The sequence below is a fragment of the Gobio gobio genome, assembly GCF_949357685.1.
Source record: "Gobio gobio genome assembly, chromosome: 11".
NCBI lineage: Eukaryota > Metazoa > Chordata > Actinopteri > Cypriniformes > Gobionidae > Gobio > Gobio gobio.
Genome location: NC_137104.1, coordinates 23,686,655 through 23,705,802, shown reverse-complemented (window position 1 = coordinate 23,705,802; position 19,148 = coordinate 23,686,655). Strand labels below are relative to the sequence as shown.

Genomic DNA, 19,148 nt, shown 5'->3' with positions numbered 1-19,148 from the left:
AACCAGAAAATTGAATTTGGGAATAAATAAAACCGATTTAATTGGGCCCTAGCTTTAGCAAGCACCATAAGTTACTCAAAATATTTAATTAAACAGGCATGTAAGAGGAGGATGTGTAGACCATTGTGAATGATGGCTGTTCTGCTTCTGTGAAAATCTGCAGACTCACATTCCTCACAGTCCTTGTTCACAAACAACAGAAGCGATGAGTGAGTCACGTCCTGACGTAATGTCGTACTCTCTGTCCTGCAGGAGAATCAGGTTTGGGGAAGTCTACACTCATCAACTCCCTGTTCCTGACAGACTTGTATTCACCAGAGTATCCCGGACCATCTCACAGAATCAAGAAAACTGTTCAGGTAAGATTCACACAGCATACGGCTGTATCCTCTTTTTACCATGAGATCACTATAGAGCGCTACAGTGATGACATATTTTTGTTGGCCAATCCATAAGTTCACATCACCCTGGTTACCTCGACCTTGCAAAATATTTTTCAATTGGCTTTTGGATTATTGCAGAAAATAAGCTCAACTAAAGTTTGGTTTTTACATTATAAATTTATAAGCCTAAATATAGTCTACACAAGTAAAAGCTAAAGTTAACACCATTAAGCCTCAACTTAATAAATAAAAAAATTCCCTGAAATGTTTTGTTAGAATAGTTTGCAAAAGAGTGATTATAAACACAATGAGGCTGTGAAAATGGACTAGTGAGTAGATGAGTTTGCATGTTCGGTGTGAAGTCATTTAATGTTGCAGACAACCTTTGTAGCCCCATTGAGACAATGGAATTGTCTGAAATTACTGATGAATTTGTCGTAGGATAAAATGTGAAAATATCTCTAGCTTGTGGGTTTTTTTCAGACATTTAACCAAAAACTCATTCAAAAAACCCATTGACTTTAAGACGATGGAATCAGAAGTGCTAAATTTTGTTTCTGTTTTTTGGCCTACAAAAATATGTTGTCCCTGCAGCACTCTAAAGAGCTATTTCTCGCATCTGGAGCACATATGCCTCAGTCTGTCTCTTGCCGAGTTAGCAGTATTCTAGCATCAGCCTACTATCAAACTTTAACTTTAACTTCCCATTTCTCTAAATTAGGGGTTCCCAATTCCAGTCCTCATGCCTCCTCACTCTGCACATTTTGTATGTCTCTCTTATCTGACACACCTGAATCAGAAGAGAGCACCATGTTCGTCCTGATTGACAGGGTCCCTATGCAGTGTTCACTACACCCTACTCCCTGAGCTTGGGATATCTGTTCAAGTTCACTTCACTTAACAAAATGCGTTCATTCGCAACACTCTGCAATGTCATTAAACACAGACTTTCTCATATACTTTACACCCACGAACTGCCACATTGAATCCACCTTAAGGTGGCGTAATACCCTTTTAAGTCCACTTTGGTTGAATGGAACCCACCCCTCAACTGAGCATGTCAGATAAGAGAGACATACAAAATGTGCAGAGCAGGGAGGCACAAGGACTGGAATAAGGAACCCCTGCTCTAAAAGAAGGAAAATGTGACGTGGCCTGCTGCTAAAATACCAGACAGCAGCTGTCAATCCAGTGAGCATTAGAACTCGATTGACAGGCAATGTCGATCACTATCAAACACAGGTGTGACCTATGGTCCCTCACAGGCTTTTGTGGTATGTGGTTTGTCAGCTATTGAAAAGAATGCAGGGATTACAGTGCCACACTATTCACACATTTCTGGTGTTTTCGCAGTCACCAAGACATGATCCAGGTCTTAGTGGTTGTGTGGACCATTTTCACGGGTTGTTTTTTTATTTTTTTTATCTTAGACGTTGTAGATGAGTACATCTGTGAGGAACACTATGCGAAAGATTGAAATTATTATGTAACATTATGCAATTGTGCCATCATATGACTGTCATGGACACAAAGATGTGCTTGAAATCATTTGCAATCTCACAGAAATCAACCCCATCTACTTGATGTTCAGGCAGTTAACTGTCCCAAATAGCGCTACTGTGTATGATGTAATGGGGCTTTAGGGTAAAAAAATGTAAATGTGATTTTTTTTTCTGATTAAGGGCCCTATTTTAATGATCTAAGCTTAGGGCGTGTCCGAATCCACTTTTGCTAGTTTAAAGAAGAAAAGACGGTTGGTGCGCCAGGTGCACGGTCCAAAAGGGCTGTACCTAGTCTCTTAATGAGTCATGGGTGCGTTTTAGGCGTAATAAAACAATCAGAATCTCATCTCCCATTCCCTTTAAAAGCCAGTTGCGCTTCTCCAGAGTGGAATCCTTTTATTTTCAATATTTAAAAATGTTTGTACGCTGCTGCACGTCTGTGTGTGTAATAAGCAGAGTGTACGCGTGTTGTGCACCCGCCTATAGGCACATATTACTAACGCACCCTTTAAATAACACAAAAAAAGACCAGGTTTTTGTTTGGCAATGCCGCAGTCGTTTTCAGTTGCCTTAAAATAGCAACGTGCCAACAATGCGCAGAAACACACCTCGTTTTCAGACCAGCACGCCTATAGGCGAAAAGATGGGCGCGAGTGCATTTGCCATTTAAACAATATGGCGCTGGACATGAAAATGATAACTGTGTCAGGCTGAAACTAGCAAGAAACTTGCACTTGCGTCTTTCCCAGTGGCGCATTGAGCCGGCTGTATGATAGGGCCCTAAAACAGCGACTGGGATTTGTGATTACTCCAGGTTTGCTGTGCTTGTTTGCAGGGGCTTTACAATTTGTCCAAAATGTTGTGATGATATATATCAGTATGGCTAAATAATAATAATAATAATAATAAGAAGAAGAAGAATAATTAGGGATGCACCGAATCCAGGATTCGGATTCGGACAAATATTGGGCTTTTTGACGGGGTTCTGTGTCTGCCGAACCTTAGAATTTTTTTCCACCGAACCAAACCATAGGCTACACGTGCTACGCTGGTCGACGTAATGATGCCGTCGTTGATTACGGGAAGGTGTTTACTAGGTGGACCGTTCAAATGCTAGCCTAGAAATCTAGACGCAACCCTAGCGGCAGCAAATCTAATTTGCAGCCAGGGTAGTCTAGCAACTCTCCGTTGGCTTGTGAGCTGGGAAAACCAAACTCTGGTCAGGCCAATCACATTGTGTATAGAGTCGGTGGGCGGGCTTAACATAATGACGGTAGAGTTGCCGTGGTTCCGCGTGCTACTTGTAAACAAAGAAGCTGGCAAACAGCGGCCTTTCGAATCGGCTTTGGCCGCTACTCTGCAAGACTTGGAGTTAAGCTTTTCTTTGAGAAAAGAACAAAGAACGGCACTGAAGTCATTCTTAAAAAAGGATGATGTGTTCGGAGTTTTGCTGAGTGGATACGGCGAAAGTTTAATCTATCAACTAGCTCTGCTTCACCTTCTTCGTTGCTCTGGTTGGTTGTAGCGCTATCCTATTGCGTGCAGAGGGAATTTGAAAGAGAACCGTTTATACCGCCCCCAGATTGAGCCCTGCCAATGGTGAGTTCCCAGACCCAACATCTTGATGTGGGTCTGGCTTGTCAGGCTATTCAAATGCAGTAGTGAGGAGAAAACATGTTGATTGGCAGTACTTTCAGTCAAAAGAAGTCAATTCAAGTCGAGCCACATGTTAAATTTGCACTCAATTTGTCTCATGGTGGCAAGGACCCTAAACAATAGCCGCTGTTAAAACATTTGCGTATGAAACATCCGAACGAATACGAGTTGTGCATGAAGGAATCTAGCCAAAATGCAGTAACTTCAGGTATGCAAAGGAAGGGCAGTCACAGTTAAAATAAAATGAAAAATACACTGCTGTGGACGTTGTTTACTTTATTACTTTGTTTACTGTGTTAATGGACTGAGGATGGGAGTAGGATTCGGTATTAGGTTTCATTAATTAATCACAGTCTTTGAGATTTGGTAATCGCACTAAGCCATATCGCAATTTCAATTAATTAGGCAGCCCTAGGCTAAACAAATTAATTTCTAATCAGAATGTTTCCATTGAACGTGATAATGTCAATGCTGATAGATCAGGAAATGATACCTTAGAAGAAATGGGTCAGTTTTGATATCGTACTGCTCTTGGCTCATGTCAGGTGAAGGATTAGGTTTATATCTGGGTTGATCTCAGGGAAACATAGTTTCCATTGATGAAATGCCCTTCAATCTTGTCACCACTGCCACACATCTGACGATATGAACATACTGATTGAATAACATGACATGCTGTTATACTGTAGATACGAACAACTATGATGCATTAGCAACTGTTGCAAAGTGCTGTCATGCATCAGTGTGTCATTGCATTTAAATGCAGATTTTGACCTGTCCAATTTAAAAAGTATTTGTACTTGTAATGTAAATCAATAACAATAAAATATACCAGCATTATTACATAAGTATAAATCTATTTATAATGGACTACTGTATGTAGGGGATTTTATATGACCTATATTTTATATGTGCTATACTGCACAAACTATATTATATAAACCTATAACATTAAATGTTGTCTTTTCCTAGATTGACTATAGACTAGGGCTGAAATTATAGCTCCGTTGTATGCTTTTTTTGTTTAGGAATCATCAAAGAATCCTGAACAAAAATGTATCAATGTTTTCACAAAAATATGAAGCAACACAACTGTTTTCAACATTGATAACAAGAAATGTTTCTTGAGCAGCAAATCAGCATATTAGAATACTTTTTAAAGGTACATGTGACACTGAAGAAGGGAGTTATGAATCTGAAAATCCAGCTTTACCAATCAATTTAATTTTATAATTTGAGTGAGTGAAATGGGTTTACATGCTGATGAAATACCAGTCTAAGAATCTGAAGCCTCTGCTGTCAGATAAAACTGATCGTATCTCTGCTCTGTTCTGTCCTGCACAATGAACCTGTGTGTGGTTGTTTGCCTCTGAGAATTGTGGGAAGTGAGTCAGAGAATTAATATGTTAGTGATTTATGCAGGAAGAGAAGCATCATCACTGACGTTTCACAATGTTGCATCACTCTTGTCAAACTGAAGAGCTCAAGATCTCTCTCTCTCTCTCTCTCTGTGTGTGTGTGTGTGTGTGTGTGTGTGTGTGTGTGTGTGTGTGTGTGTGTGTGTGTGTGTGTGTGTGTGTGTGTGTGTGTGTGTGTGTGTGTGTGTGTGTGTGTGTGTGTGTGTGTGTGTGTGTGTGTGTGTGTGTGTGTGTGTGTGTGTGTGTGTGTGTGTGTGTGTGTGTGTGTGTGTGTGTGTGTGTGTGTGTGTGTGTGTGTGTGTGTGTGTGTGTGTGTGTAATAGCAGTGATTATGATGGCACACGCTAACCACCCACTCTGTGGTCTGGCATCAGTGTCCTGACTATTTCAGGCCTGTGTGTGTTTTGTGTGTGTTTATTGGCAGCACTCATTGAGACCTGTTATGTTGTTTATGTAAAGTGTTGGCAGCTCTAACTGGATATGTTTGCTATTGAGATGTGAATATGTCGTGACAGGTTGAAAGATGACTGTGTGTGTCTGTTCAATCCCTCAATACAGCAGTTTGTCTGTTTGTATTATACTCAAGTTGTATGTCAATACTGCTAATCGTCAGGGAGTGAACATGTCTGGCAACATTTGGAATGAAATGCTAGTGTAAAAAAAGTACTGCAGACTTTTACGGTCAGATATATTAGATTGTGTTAGATTAACTGAGAATTGTTACAGCACTTGCATACTGTAGCCTCTGACTGTTGTAGTTGCTTCTATTGCTCTCATTTGTAAGTCGCTTTGGATAAAAGCGTCTGCTAAATGACTAAATGTAAATGTAAATATATGAGTGTGTTGAAAGCTGAGGGTTTGGCAGAGCAGTGATGTGTCCAGACCTTCATACCTGCGGATATCTGAACCGACATCAGCGGTTTTGCCCTCTGTGAGATCAGACTCTGACAAGAGATGCTTGAAAGAGCAGTGAAGCTCTTCATCATGCCTTTATCCTCCGTTCTGCTCCACCTTTTCTGACCTTTTCAGTGGAGCTTGCCTTGGATAACTCAAGCACTGACCTCTTTGAAAGACAACAATGACATTTAGTTCATTTTCAAAACAAAATAGTTCATTACTTTATGGTCTTGGCACTGTCCTGTGGTCAGTTTTCTGAGATCCCAGAGTTTTGTTTTCACACATGAATTGGTACCTCTGAGTCCAGATCTTAAATTCATTGAAATTCTTTGTGATGTGCTGGAGTAGACTTACAGAGTGCTTGACTCTTGCATCAATAGAAGATCTTGACCAAAAATTGATGCACCTCTTGATGGAAATAAATGTTATTTATTTCATGTGTGAAAATGATCCTTCATGCTCCCTCCCAACCATTCTTTCGCCATTTGAGCCTGATGAATCTTGACATTGTCATCTTGGAATATGGCCATGATGTGTCTTCCTACATGGTTGTTTAAGAAACTACATACTCCATCTGTTAGGGTTAGAAGAACATCATTACGCCATTTCTACATAATTGCACAGGCACAGTACTCCTCAGTTTCGTGTTTTACATGTACTCTCGAAAAGCTACTAGTTTGATTACAATCGGATTATTATGGCTTGTTTCCACCGAGCGGTGCGGTTCAGTACAGTACAATTTGGGACCACAAACCTTTATCCGGCTTGCGTTTCCACCGCCAACAGTACCCTTATTAAAGGTGTGGTGTAGCAATCGACATCATTCTAGCGCGAAGAAGAAAGCGACAAAGTAAACAACAATGGACGACATACAGCAGATCTTGTTCTTGCTTCTCGGCTGTGACTGTTTGTAAAAAGAAGACACACTCTGTTTGAACTCTGTTTGGAAAAACACAGCCGGAAAAGCATGCGCAAGTGACAATTGGCGTTCTTCAGTGAGTCTAGTTCCACCCTTTAGTACCAGACTACTGTGCTAGGTACCTCAACGGAAGGTTGCCAAAAAAGTGGTATGGTACGGTTCGGAATTAAGGTACCATTCACACCTTCTTACAATGGAAATGGCAAAAATTGCGTACTCTACTGAACTGTACCGCTCAGTAGAAAACGAGCCATTAGGATTCTTATTAGGATCCATGTAAATGCAGCTAATGTCACTTAATGTTACATTTATTTCAAGAAAGCTATTCCAACATCCATAAATCAGTTAGCTAGAAAAGTAACTCTATAAGAAGAGCATTTTGCTAAATATATGCACTATATTACATATTCATTATATTTTTTGCTTAAAAACTGCCTTGTGCAATTTTAAATGTTTGTACAACTAAATTTGAGCTATTTAAGTGTTGATTATTAAATAAGTTTGATTAATTTGTTGTTCATTTATTGTTTATTCACGGTCAAGTGCATCCGGAATCTTCGTTTTCAGCCCAGATTTTTCATTTTGGTGCATCTGTAATCATTACTATTTTTTACTTTATTTTTGGTTTTATTTTAGGTTTTTTTCTAGAGTTTTCAGTTTTAGCATCTTTAGTTTAGATTTTAGTATTTTAGGGTTGCCAAAGAGAAAACACAAATTACTTTGTGACAAATAACTTAAAATTGCCACGAAATGAAATGGATATTATTGATTTTATTGCGAATGATTAATCCATGCATATGATTTTATTTATTTATATTTATTTGTTTATTTTACTTTTTGAACCTTGTAATGTTTAATCAAAATGTCATAACTTTCTTTTTCATGAAACAACAGACTTTTCTCTGGTGACGCATGCTGGATTTCTCTAGTCATTTAGTCCAATTAAACCCTGTCATTGCAATCTTGCATTCATTTGCCTCCATTTTTGAGTGCAACATCCACACCTCTTAAATCCAACATCAACAAGCAATGAATAGAACCAAGTCCCTGTCTTTTTTCCCAATAATCTGTTACACTTGAATGCATGTCACAATACTGAAGAAAAGTTGTCAAAACTTGTTTCATTGTGACTTTAAATGCACCCGTTTTACTTGTTCAAATGAGAAGTATGTTATTGTCGAGTCCTGAAATGCATTACAAATGGGATGATGACTTTAAACCACACCCCAAATTAGTAACTTCATTGGGGCTGTTGCTGATGATGCTCTGAAGTTGCTTGGTTTCTACTGCCTTTTCTGACACCATAGGTCTGACAATAGCTTGAGACAATTGTCCGGACTATCTCACCACCTCAATTGACTGCATCAGGTCAGGTGAGAAGAGGACAGCCCAAGCTTCTGGCAGTTTGTGGCTTGGCAAATACTATAACTTTTTCCATCAACACCGGAAGTACACAGACCAATCAAAATCGGCGGATCATCACTTTTTAGTTTCCCACTCCATTCCAGTCAGATATGGAATTTCAGACGGTTATAAAGCCAGTCAAGATGTTCCCACCATTTGTGCATAGTTGCTGAGTGATTACACTGGTGTGGTGTAATTATCAGGATGATATCATTGATATGGAATTGTTTCATAAGACTGAAGACATGGGCTGGGTGATCACACCTCGGATCATTGTGATGCTTCTTTTTGTATTTGTTGTCCCAGCAGTTGTTGAAGCGACTTCCACCTTAAGTGAGCATAAAACTGGTCATCATCTACCAAAACCATGACACATCAGTCCAATATGTGATCAAACCTAAATAACTAACTGCATTGTTTATTACTACAATAAGCAGGTGTAGCGTAACAATACAGTACTTGATTTTACTAGAGATGTTTCTAAAGGTAAAATTCGAACAAAATTTTGGATAGTAATTTTAATTTATACTATGAGGCTGTTGAATGCTTAACACTGATTGGTTGACAAACGATAAAAGGTGTACAGTTATTTTTCAGGAAATGCACAGCTAAAGTAGTTGACCACAGGCAGTCTTGACCACATTACAATTCCATATTACTCAAAGTTCCTTATAGAATACAGAGACCGTGACTGAGCAAATAACTATAACAAACAATATAGGATAAAAATGACAAACTGTTTCCATGATTTTCCAACTAAATTCCCTTTTATTATTTATGGAAAGCACGCTTTCACTCACTCTCAAACGCACAGAAATACACACACCGAAACTAATTGTGTGCTGTTAGTCCTACACACAAAAGTGTTTTAAGGACGAAAACCTGACAGATGTCTTAAAATAAAACATCTGATCAATGTCTTAAGGTATGGTAACTGTAGTATAAGCGGAATAATTGAAAAAAATTGCACGCCTGTTTTGCGTCATGACCACATTACCATGTCAGCAGTAAAAAAAAAATTTTTTTTATAATTCAGCAGTCCGTTGTCAATTATTCCTTAGAAATTTCACAATTCTGGTTCCTTTTAGTAATTTCAGCAGTAACAAATTATAAACAAATTCTGTTAATTTCTTAAAGATAAAAACAACAACAGATTTACCTGTTTACATGTATTATAGTTTGTTGTCTGAATCTTAACACATTTTGGATTTAGTTTTTTTTTTTTCTCCTATGTCATCTGCAACGTATATGAAACTGGATATATACATGAAAAGGTGTGTTTACAATAACTTTTAATCTCAAGAATTAATCACATGCTTGTTTGTTGAGTCACATGCTCAGACAGTCTTGAAAATTGACTGAGATATTCAAAGTGATTTTTTTGGAAATATCAGGTAACATTGTGATATCCAGGCCTTTATATGTCATGAAAACAAGTTAACCATAAAAAAGTGTACATTTCCTTTCACTTTTTTTTCTATTGTAATAGTTCATCTGCTAGTACAATCTTAATAAAATTGTCAAGATTTTTGATCTTGTAACGACATGAAAAGTTGAGGGAAAATCATGGAAATTCTCTGGTCAAAGGGTGCAGGTTTTTGAAAGTATGTTTTTAGAGCTCACTTCACAGTGAGCAAGTCCAGCTGCTTTCTTGAGCTACAAAGTCGAGTGTTGTTTCAGGGTGCCAGGTCTGAAGACGGGCAGCTCTCAGAGGTGTGATAAAAAAAATCATACACACTACACAGGAAGTATTATGAGGAAGTACCATGGATTGAGTTAGTCTTGCGGTTTCTTGGCAAAGGCAGGTTATGACATGGCAAGGTGAATGTCGAGCCCATGTAGTTATTTATGTTCTTTTTCCTTTTTCAAACATTGTCACTGTCACGTGAATAAACGGTTGAAGTCTTCAGAAAAGGTTGTTAAAACAGCATATCATGTTTGAATAGACATCACAGCTCCATAGTTTCTCTGTCAGAGCCTTCCTTACCGTCAAACCCAGCCAAATGTTTTTTCAGTTGGTGCCTGCAGCATGTGTCTTCACTCATCTATTTTCAGAGAAATCAGAGGGCTGCAGAGGAAACGTTGTCTTTCTGGTTTCTCAGCATAGCTGGTTAACAGCGGTGCTATATCATATACATGTCACTGCATGCTCATTTTTGCTCTTCCATATTGTACAGGACCCATATCACTCCATGACTTCTACTTAAAATTCATCAGAACGTTACCAAATTGTGATGTCTGCAGTGTAGTTGTACTAGGCATAGGAATGTGTGCAATCCTTTTTAAAGGGTGTGGAAAGGGAAGCTAGAATACAGCCAATTGTATTTCCAAAAGCACAACTGGACCTGCCTGTCTGAAATTCTTATTGGTCAACAAATACCAAACTGCACTGCTGCAAAACTTTTGGTTACAATTTTGTTTGTACTCTGCATCTTTGCAATGCCTTGAAATCAATGGATTTAGGGGCCGTTCAAACATACCCCTTTTCCACAGACATGGTTCGGGTGCAGGTTCCCTGCCTTTGTCCATTCTCAAACCGTTAAATGAACACATTTTACCATTGTGCTTGCTTTTAACTTTGAAAAAGACCCTTTTCCATTCCACAGTTCCACAATTGTTTTGTGTGAATGTCCTCCTACAGTGTTGCCTACCATATTGCGAGCGCTTTACTTGAACCAAAATACCTAATTTGTTGAAATGAGTCGTTTAGGCACAATTTATCGAAAGGAATTAGACCGTTCTCAGGGAAGTGAACCCTTTTTGAAATGTTTACCCTTTAGCTTGGACAAAATTTAGGACCACAGCTTCTGCTTTGGTGTTTACTTCCAGTGCCCAGGGATATTAGCCCTGCGTAGGGCACCATCTTCAATCAGTTCTCTTAAAAATCCCAATGCTGTGCTAGATTCAGTGCTTTGAACTTCACAAGATTCGCAAAATTCAAAGACTAGTTTTTAACTCTGACTTGCTACCTGCTAACAAAATAAATCTGTGCATTAGTCAGATGGTCAGTCAGTCTTTACATACAGAATCATGCAAACATAATTTACTGCTGTATGGTAGATGTTTGTTGGAGATCATATTATGACTATTAGACTATTGAAAGTGCAAAGGGGAGAACTTTTGCCCATTTCTCAGACCGTTAGCTACTTTTTATTGTGGTTTGTATCGCTTTTTTTGTTTCCTTTCTGAGAGACGTTGTGATGAAATGGAGTAGTATGCGACTGATGGAAACAAATGTGGTCTGCTGTACAGACGGAGGAAGTTAGAAGACTTTATGCTTCTTTTTTTTACTGGGGCAAGGTGTCTCGTTCGGACCGTTTTACAGGCAGGTGGTAAGCAAGGTGTCTTGCTAGGTGATAAATCACATTTAAAGTGTTGTCTGTCTTTGCACTTGCCATTTATAAGCTCCAGTGTTTGACGTGTCAACCCAAACTTCACCCCAAATGTTCTGTGGTGCACCTCTGTGGGTGCCTGTTTTAGTGCCGTGTCAGCACACAAAATAATTCCCTGAGACACCGTGGAACTGTTTTTTTGTCTTTAAAAATGTTTCATGTCTAGCCAAATAAATCTGTACTTTTAAAGTGCCCCTATTATGCTATTTTAAAGGCTCTCAGTATTGTTTTGGAGGTCTCCTACAACAGGTTTACATACATCAAAGGTAAAAAAAAAAGTTAATTTTCTCATAATATACATTGCGCATCACCGCATTTTTCAATGATTCTCAAACGACTCTAAATCCCTCCTTTCCGCGAGCCTACTCTGCTCTGATTGGCCAGGTGGCCCAGTCTATTACGATTGGTTTCGGAAGCTAAACGTCCATTACCATAATAGGACTTCAGCTCCATCCGGAAGTTTCCTAAAGCTCAGCGATTGCACACACTGTAAAGACAGTAACAATGACGTTGATTTTTATCATATCAATCCGAGCGCGAGTCTGGTGATGAAACTTTGGAAGAACTAGTTATTCAGCCCGAACCTCATCGCAAGTATGACTGATTCTTCACCATCAGCATTAACAAGAGTATGTCCATCAACAATCCGATGTGTATATTTCTAATTTATTGCAGTGCACATGACTGATGTAACATAAATGTTTGTAAAACATATCTTGCTCCATCTTTTATCTTTACTCAAAGTAGTAAGAACGGTAGACAAACTTCATTAATAGATACAGTTTTTGGTAATGGTGGCCCACAACTGCTTAGAACTATTTCAGTAAGACAGTAATCATGTGACTGTGCTGGTTAGCCAGAAACGTACACAATATAAAACACAAAACTACGTATTTGGAACACCCAGTAGAAAATGTATACATCAATAATTATTCATACTTACAGGTTGTGATTCTGAGGAGCAAGCTGGTCCAAATAAACTGGGTACTGACCAATATTTTAAGAGCAAGCGTTTTTCGAATCCTGCGTTGAACTCCCGGATTTGAGTAGTCGTCAGTAAAATGACGTGTTTGAGGGCTGGTCAAGTTGTTCGCGGTTGGACAACATAGACGGGCAATATGCAAATGTATTTTCTTGTGACGTAGAACAGGTTTACATTTACAAACCACTATATTTCACATTGCATGAAAGGGAATATTTAAAAAAACTAAAACATAATGGGGGCGCTTTAACTGGTTATGCCAGTGATGGACCGATATGAATTTTTCAACTTAAAGACAAAGGTTTGTTGATAAGGGAAGAAGGAGGCTGGGACCAGCGAACATTCAATGTAACTTTATTCACCACATAAACAAACAACAACAACAAAAAAGTGGCGGCCCCTCAAGGACGACCTTTTATCCTTCCGGAGCTCATCCATGGGACTCGAGACCGCTCCATTCCCACAGCTCTCGGTGCCGCCCTGCTTACCACAATGACATTGTCCATCAAATTGAACTATTTATACACATGAAACATGTCTTAGAATGTGACTTGCATGTTTTTGTTGGATTTTATAGATAAGCAGGTCTCTGAACTTCAGCGTTAAAGGTCAGAGGTCATCAGTATAATGCGTATTGCATATGAAGTATGTTGGTCACAGTGAGACATGAGTGGAATGCTCACCAGAACAGTGTAGATTGATGAATCTGAGGTCCCATGCTGACCACAAACAGAAATCTGCCACACGCCCAGCAGCAGGTGTGCGGCAGCAGGCATCGTCACACTCGCCTAGAAAAAAGACTGTTTGCATTCCAGAGCCGACGACCTCCTGATAGAGCAATTTCTCCTACATTCCTGGCCTTCAAATCATTTCTGCATGTTTTGTTTTTCTTTCCCTGGTTCTGTGGAGTTGGTAATTTACTGAATGACAGATCTTTGGTGGCTGCACGTACGCCGTAGCGCATCGTCTTGCTCATGTTTCCAAAACATCCCCATGGCCTCTCAGCTAGTGCTAAAGATTTTGAAAACAACACCTCGACTGAGAAGAACGAAATGTAGTCAATGCCCTCTCATGTTGCATGTTTTTTCCCTTGGTAGGCTACTATGTTGCCTGAGGGAGACCAAGTATGTTTAGCAAAAGGATATTCAAGGAAAATCAAATTGTCATCATTTACTTGCCCTCATGATGTCTGTCTTCCGTGGAAAACAAAAAAAGATATTTTGAAGAATGTTCACGCCGCCCTTTTCCATTCTAATTCTTTAAAATAAGCCATTCAGTGCTTTGTGAGGTTTTACGTGGAATCAGATTACACCTGAATTATAGGCTTTTTGATGGCCAATGCCGATATCGTAAAGAGCAGTGTGGCCGATATAAAGCTGGTATACATATATCACAATATTTAATTAGATAGTAAATAACACAGCAGTTGAAATTACATTTATATTTCTTTTACCTGATATTTACCTGAAAAATAATTGGAAATTGATCATTTTAAAATGAATCCATAAAAAAAAAAAAAAATCAAATAGAGACAAGACAGTAATAATGTGAGTGAACTGGTTAGCCGGAAACTTACACAATATAAAACACAAAACTACGTTTTTCGAACATCCGGTAGAAAATGTACATCAATAATTATTCATACTTACAGGTTGTGATTCTGAAGAGCAAGCTGGTCCAAATAAACTGGGTACTGACCCATCTTTCAAGAGCAAGCGTTTTGCGAATCCCACGTTGAACTTTGAGAAGCAGTTGTCAGTAAAATGTCGTGTTTGAGGGCTGGTCAAGTTGTTCACGGGCGGACAACGTACAACATAAGCGGACATTATGCAAATGTATTATTTAGTGACGTAGAACCGTCACGCAGTGAGATTCGAAATGCAAACGATTCGTATAGGTGGTTCAGAGTCAACTCTTTCTTTTGGGAGACAATAGCTTTATTTATTGTGCACTTTACAACTTTGCAGTATGTGCAGTAAATTTATATTTCTTTTACCTGATATTTACCTGAAAATAATTGGGAATTGATCGTTTTAAAATGAATCCATTAAATAAAACTTTTTTTTTTTTTATCTGTAAAATAAACATTTTTACTTCACACAGTCTTAAACAACATGAAGGACAGATGTCTTGCATGCTTTCTAAAAACAGCCTCAGTTCTGGATGAGTGTAGATTCTCCATCCTAAGTTGCTTGGAAGACGACATTGGCCACGTTTAATTTTGGAGGTTGTGCTTCATGAAATGAATTTCCTGCACTGGGCTTAGTGGTGTCCGTCCGAGCCATGGAACGCAGAGGGCTGTTTAGGAGGAAATCATAAAACACAGCCCTGAACAACCCAAACCCAGAAGCCACAGTCTCAGACCAAAGCTGCTTTATGGTGCACATGGAAAGGTGTGGGCTTCAGCTTCTTTTAGCTGAGGTTACACACATGTGGGCTGAATCTGTTGAGCTCGGACTGTTTTACAATATGTGGCTTAGAAGCTCCTATTATTGATAGAAGAGTTAGACTAGGTTACCCAACTTTGTTTTGTTTTTTTTAGGTATCATTCTTGTCCATAGAGCAAGTTATGCAAAAGTGAAATAACTTTGGGTTAAGGTTAGGGTTAGGCTTAATGCCAATTAACTGTTCCACACTCCTATCAGAAGCAGAAAATCTTTGCTCTCCCTTTTTACTGCTCTTAATTGCGCATATAAAAACCTCTGAATGGTTGTTTTGAGCCCTGTAGACCCTGATATTGACTTCATGATTGAATGGAAACCTGAGCGTATGTGCTCATCACGAGTGTTTGCCCGCATGCTGTTTGCATAGTATCTGCTTCAAATCCGTTCCCGTTCCCAAAATGAACCCCTTACATATAGTACAAAAACCTGTCAACCAGTAAGACGTTAGCTTTAGATAATGTGTCCAAAACTGTCATTGAGCTAAACATGTTGGATTTTGAGTACATTGAGGCTACAAACAATTTGAGTGAATACGGAGCATATGGAGAGATATGACATTATGAAAAGCAATTGCTGACTGTATTTAAAAGAAATTAATATATGTGAAATCTGTATTTTTTTGCATTTAAGTGTGTGAATGCAAACTTTTTCTAGAGAATAATGAATACATGTGCATCAGAATTAGCGTGTGTTTTGGTCACATTGGATTTGATGTGAACAGGCCTTAATTTGCTTTGCTTTGCTTTGTTCTTGTATGTTGTGCTTTTTCTTAATGATCATATAGCCCTGACTCCTACTTAGAAATCAATATTTATGATTTTGTGCTTTTTTTTAAATGTGTTTTGCTAGTAGTGCTTTAATTTATTGTTGCTTTGTGGTCATGTGACATGTGTAGTCATGCTTTTTTTGGTTGTTTTCAGGTGGAGCAGTCTAAGGTACTGATTAAAGAGGGTGGAGTTCAATTGCTGCTCACCATCGTGGACACGCCAGGCTTTGGAGATGCCGTTGATAACAGTAACTGGTAAGTGTGATTTTGTGTATTTTCTGCATCTCGTATGTAAACACCTAAGCGTCTCCTCATTATTGGCATTAATAAGTGAGAGATGGCTAATTTGTTTATATTACATTTCCGTGTTAACTGTCAATGTTGATTATGTGTTCTGTAGCTGGCAGCCTGTCACCGACCACATTGACAGCAAATTCGAGGATTACCTCAACGCAGAGTCACGCGTCAATAGACGCCAAATGCCCGACAGCCGAGTGCACTGCTGTCTGTACTTCATCGCTCCCTCTGGTCATGGGTAGGCACTCTGTTTTTGTTTTGTTCGTTTTTTTTGTGTGGAGGGGCTTTTTGAGGTGAGCTCTAAAGGGATGCCAAGTACATTAGGATTTATTACAGTGACAGCATTTTAAGACGAGATCAAAGTTTTTGTCAGATGACTTGTTGTGCAAGTTAAATCTTGTACTCATCAAGTGGTCATAAAAACAAAGCCAGGCCTAAAACAGAGATTCTTTCAGAGATTCCTAAAGTCATGCTCTGACTGTTTTTGTCTGCACATCCAGGAAGTCAGAAAACACTGAGAAGTCAGGAAAACACAAGTATATTTAGCAGTGTTTGTCCGGCTTGCCCATACTTAAGGTTTTGAATTTGAATTCCTTAAAAGCCCGTTCACACCAAGGACGATAACTATAAAGGTAACGATAAAGATTTAGTTCTAAAAATCGTTCTCAATATTAAAGAATAGCAGAGTTCACGCCACAACTATAACGATAACAGAGTATACGGTACAGAGAAACGATATCGTTGGAATCACTTTCAGAATGCTTTTTTCCAGCTGATGAGCAATAAAAGCATTGGCAGCTAATCAGAATCCATTCTGCTCGAGCATTTAAAGCAGCTCCCATAGCAGTGTCTTGGTAACCAGTCAGAACTCCCCAGTACCTTAGTGGATAGTTTTGCATGGAAATGCTTCAGTCACACAAGTGTTTCTCAGTGGATGAAATGCCAAAAATCACTAATCCTTCCTTTGAAATCCTACCCCCAGTTCCTCAGAATGTCAATCTGGTAAAATGTCACTGTGCCCTCTCCTATTGAAACATATATTTTAATCTTAATTTAATCAAGAGACCCCCAAAAAAACACCATTTCACCTGCTGGTGAGAATCCAGCATGTGCGTTTGTGTGCATGTGTGTAATGGATAAAGCTGTGAAAGTTACACTGGCCTGAGTGGACAAGCACAAATGAATTTCCTGACATTTATTTATTGCTCTTCTTGCAGCACATATGGCTTTACTAAGAGCCGAGCTACAAGTTCAGCCAAGCTGCCAAACAGCAGTGTGAAATGAATGTGATACCTCACTACTGCACTACAGAGGAGACCTATGCGTCTGTTTTTGGACTCAGTTTAATGTTTCAAACCAAACACAGAGAATCTCATATTCTCTCTCTCTTTCTCTCGCTCTCTCTCTCTCTCTCTCTCTCTGTCTGTCAGACTGAAACCACTGGATATTGAGTTCATGAAACGGTTACATGAAAAAGTGAACATCATCCCTCTCATCGCAAAAGCAGACACACTGACTCCAGAGGAGTGCCAACAGTTCAAGAAGCAGGTGAGAGTGTGCAAATGCCAAACACTGTACCTGTGGATTTTAGAGTTTTTCTCCCCCCAAAGCACACTTATAAACAAGGCTTTTTGGAATCCATTTTTTTTTAAATCATTTTCCACCCAATCTATGACTCTTAGACGTAAGCTTTTTGTAAACAGATTTTAACGTCCCTGCCATGTTACTGAATCCCGAATAGGTGCTGGTATCAGCGTTGAATAATTAATCTAAATGCATCGTTCAATATTAAACAATGCATTAAATGGAATTAAAAAATGTAGATTTTCATCAGGCTCAGAACAGTTTGCTTTAATTCTGCGGTACAGGTCACTAAATAAATAATGTGCATTGTGAAATGCAGGGCACTCCATTTTTAACATTCACATAATTCCAAAAATTTCTAACCACTACAAGTTATTTTATAAATGTGACATCGGAACATATTGAGATCAAACAATTTCACAAACAACTTGAACTTTTGTACTAAAATGTAGGAACAACTGAAACCTGAATGATACCCAATATCTTATAATACTTTTGCTTAAAGGGATAGTTCACACAAAAAGGAAAATGAACCTACGATTCTTCTTTCAGACTAATACAATTGGATACAAAATGTCCAAAATGGCTCTTCCAAGCATTATAAAGGCAGTAAATAACAGCCGAAAATTTGAAGCCCAAAAAGTGCATTCATCCATCATAAAAGTAATCCACACAGCTCCGGGGGTCTAATAATGGATAAATATGGACACAAAGCCATAGATTCGCTTCAGAAGGCCTTTATTAACCCCCCGGAGGCGTGTGGATTACTTTTATGATGGATGGCTGCATGCACTTTTTTGAGGGTGAGTAAATCATGGGGTAATTTTCATTTTTGGGTGAACTATCCCTTTAAGCCTTTGTGTCAGCTATTGCACCTGTGATAAATTAAAATACTTTTTAGTTAGGAAGCTCACCAGGTTTTTGGAACAGAGCCCATGTGTACATAGTTCATTGACATTTATTTATTTATTAAAAGAAAAGAAAATTGTATGCAAATAAACAAACATTGAGCTTCTATTCAGTTTGATATTGACTGACCTCAATGATGAACAGCCCTACATAAAGATAGAGGAGTTATGTCAGATCACAGCATCATGAAAGCATTCCCAGATGATGCACGTGGGACAGTTTAACATCTGCAAAACATCTGAAGTGAGTGGTGTGCATGTCACAGCGGCTGCAGTGAGAACACATCATAACACAAGCGATAAATCTGTCCACACATGGTTTTTGCTGACTCCTTTGAGAGTAAATGCATTCTCAAACCAGTGACACTGAGAGCCATCAGAACCTGCTGGGAGATACAAAGTCTTTTTACTTGTCAGCACCAATTTTATCCTTTATTTTTCATTCTGTCCTTTTTGTTTTCCTCTTTTTCCAGATAATGAGAGAGATCCAGGAACATAAGATCAAAATCTATGAGTTTCCAGAGACTGATGATGAGGAGGAGAGCAAGCTAGTGAAGAAGATTAAGGTGTGTGTGTTCATGATGGTTGATGAATGA

General features: G+C 38.8%; 1 protein-coding gene across 4 annotated transcripts in view; it reads left to right on the top strand.

Moving 5' to 3' along the window:
• The window catches only part of septin7a (septin 7a), a 54,507-nt gene that overhangs the window by 18,521 nt on the left and 16,838 nt on the right, over window positions 1-19,148 (top strand). For all 4 annotated transcript variants that reach the window (XM_079829801.1, XM_079829803.1, XM_079829802.1 and 1 more), the window contains exons 3-7: window positions 253-359; window positions 15,918-16,018; window positions 16,164-16,298; window positions 17,491-17,608; window positions 19,026-19,118. In XM_079829801.1, coding sequence (XP_079685927.1) covers window positions 253-359; window positions 15,918-16,018; window positions 16,164-16,298; window positions 17,491-17,608; window positions 19,026-19,118 — 554 coding nt within the window. The remainder of the gene's footprint in view (window positions 1-252; window positions 360-15,917; window positions 16,019-16,163; window positions 16,299-17,490; window positions 17,609-19,025; window positions 19,119-19,148) is intronic.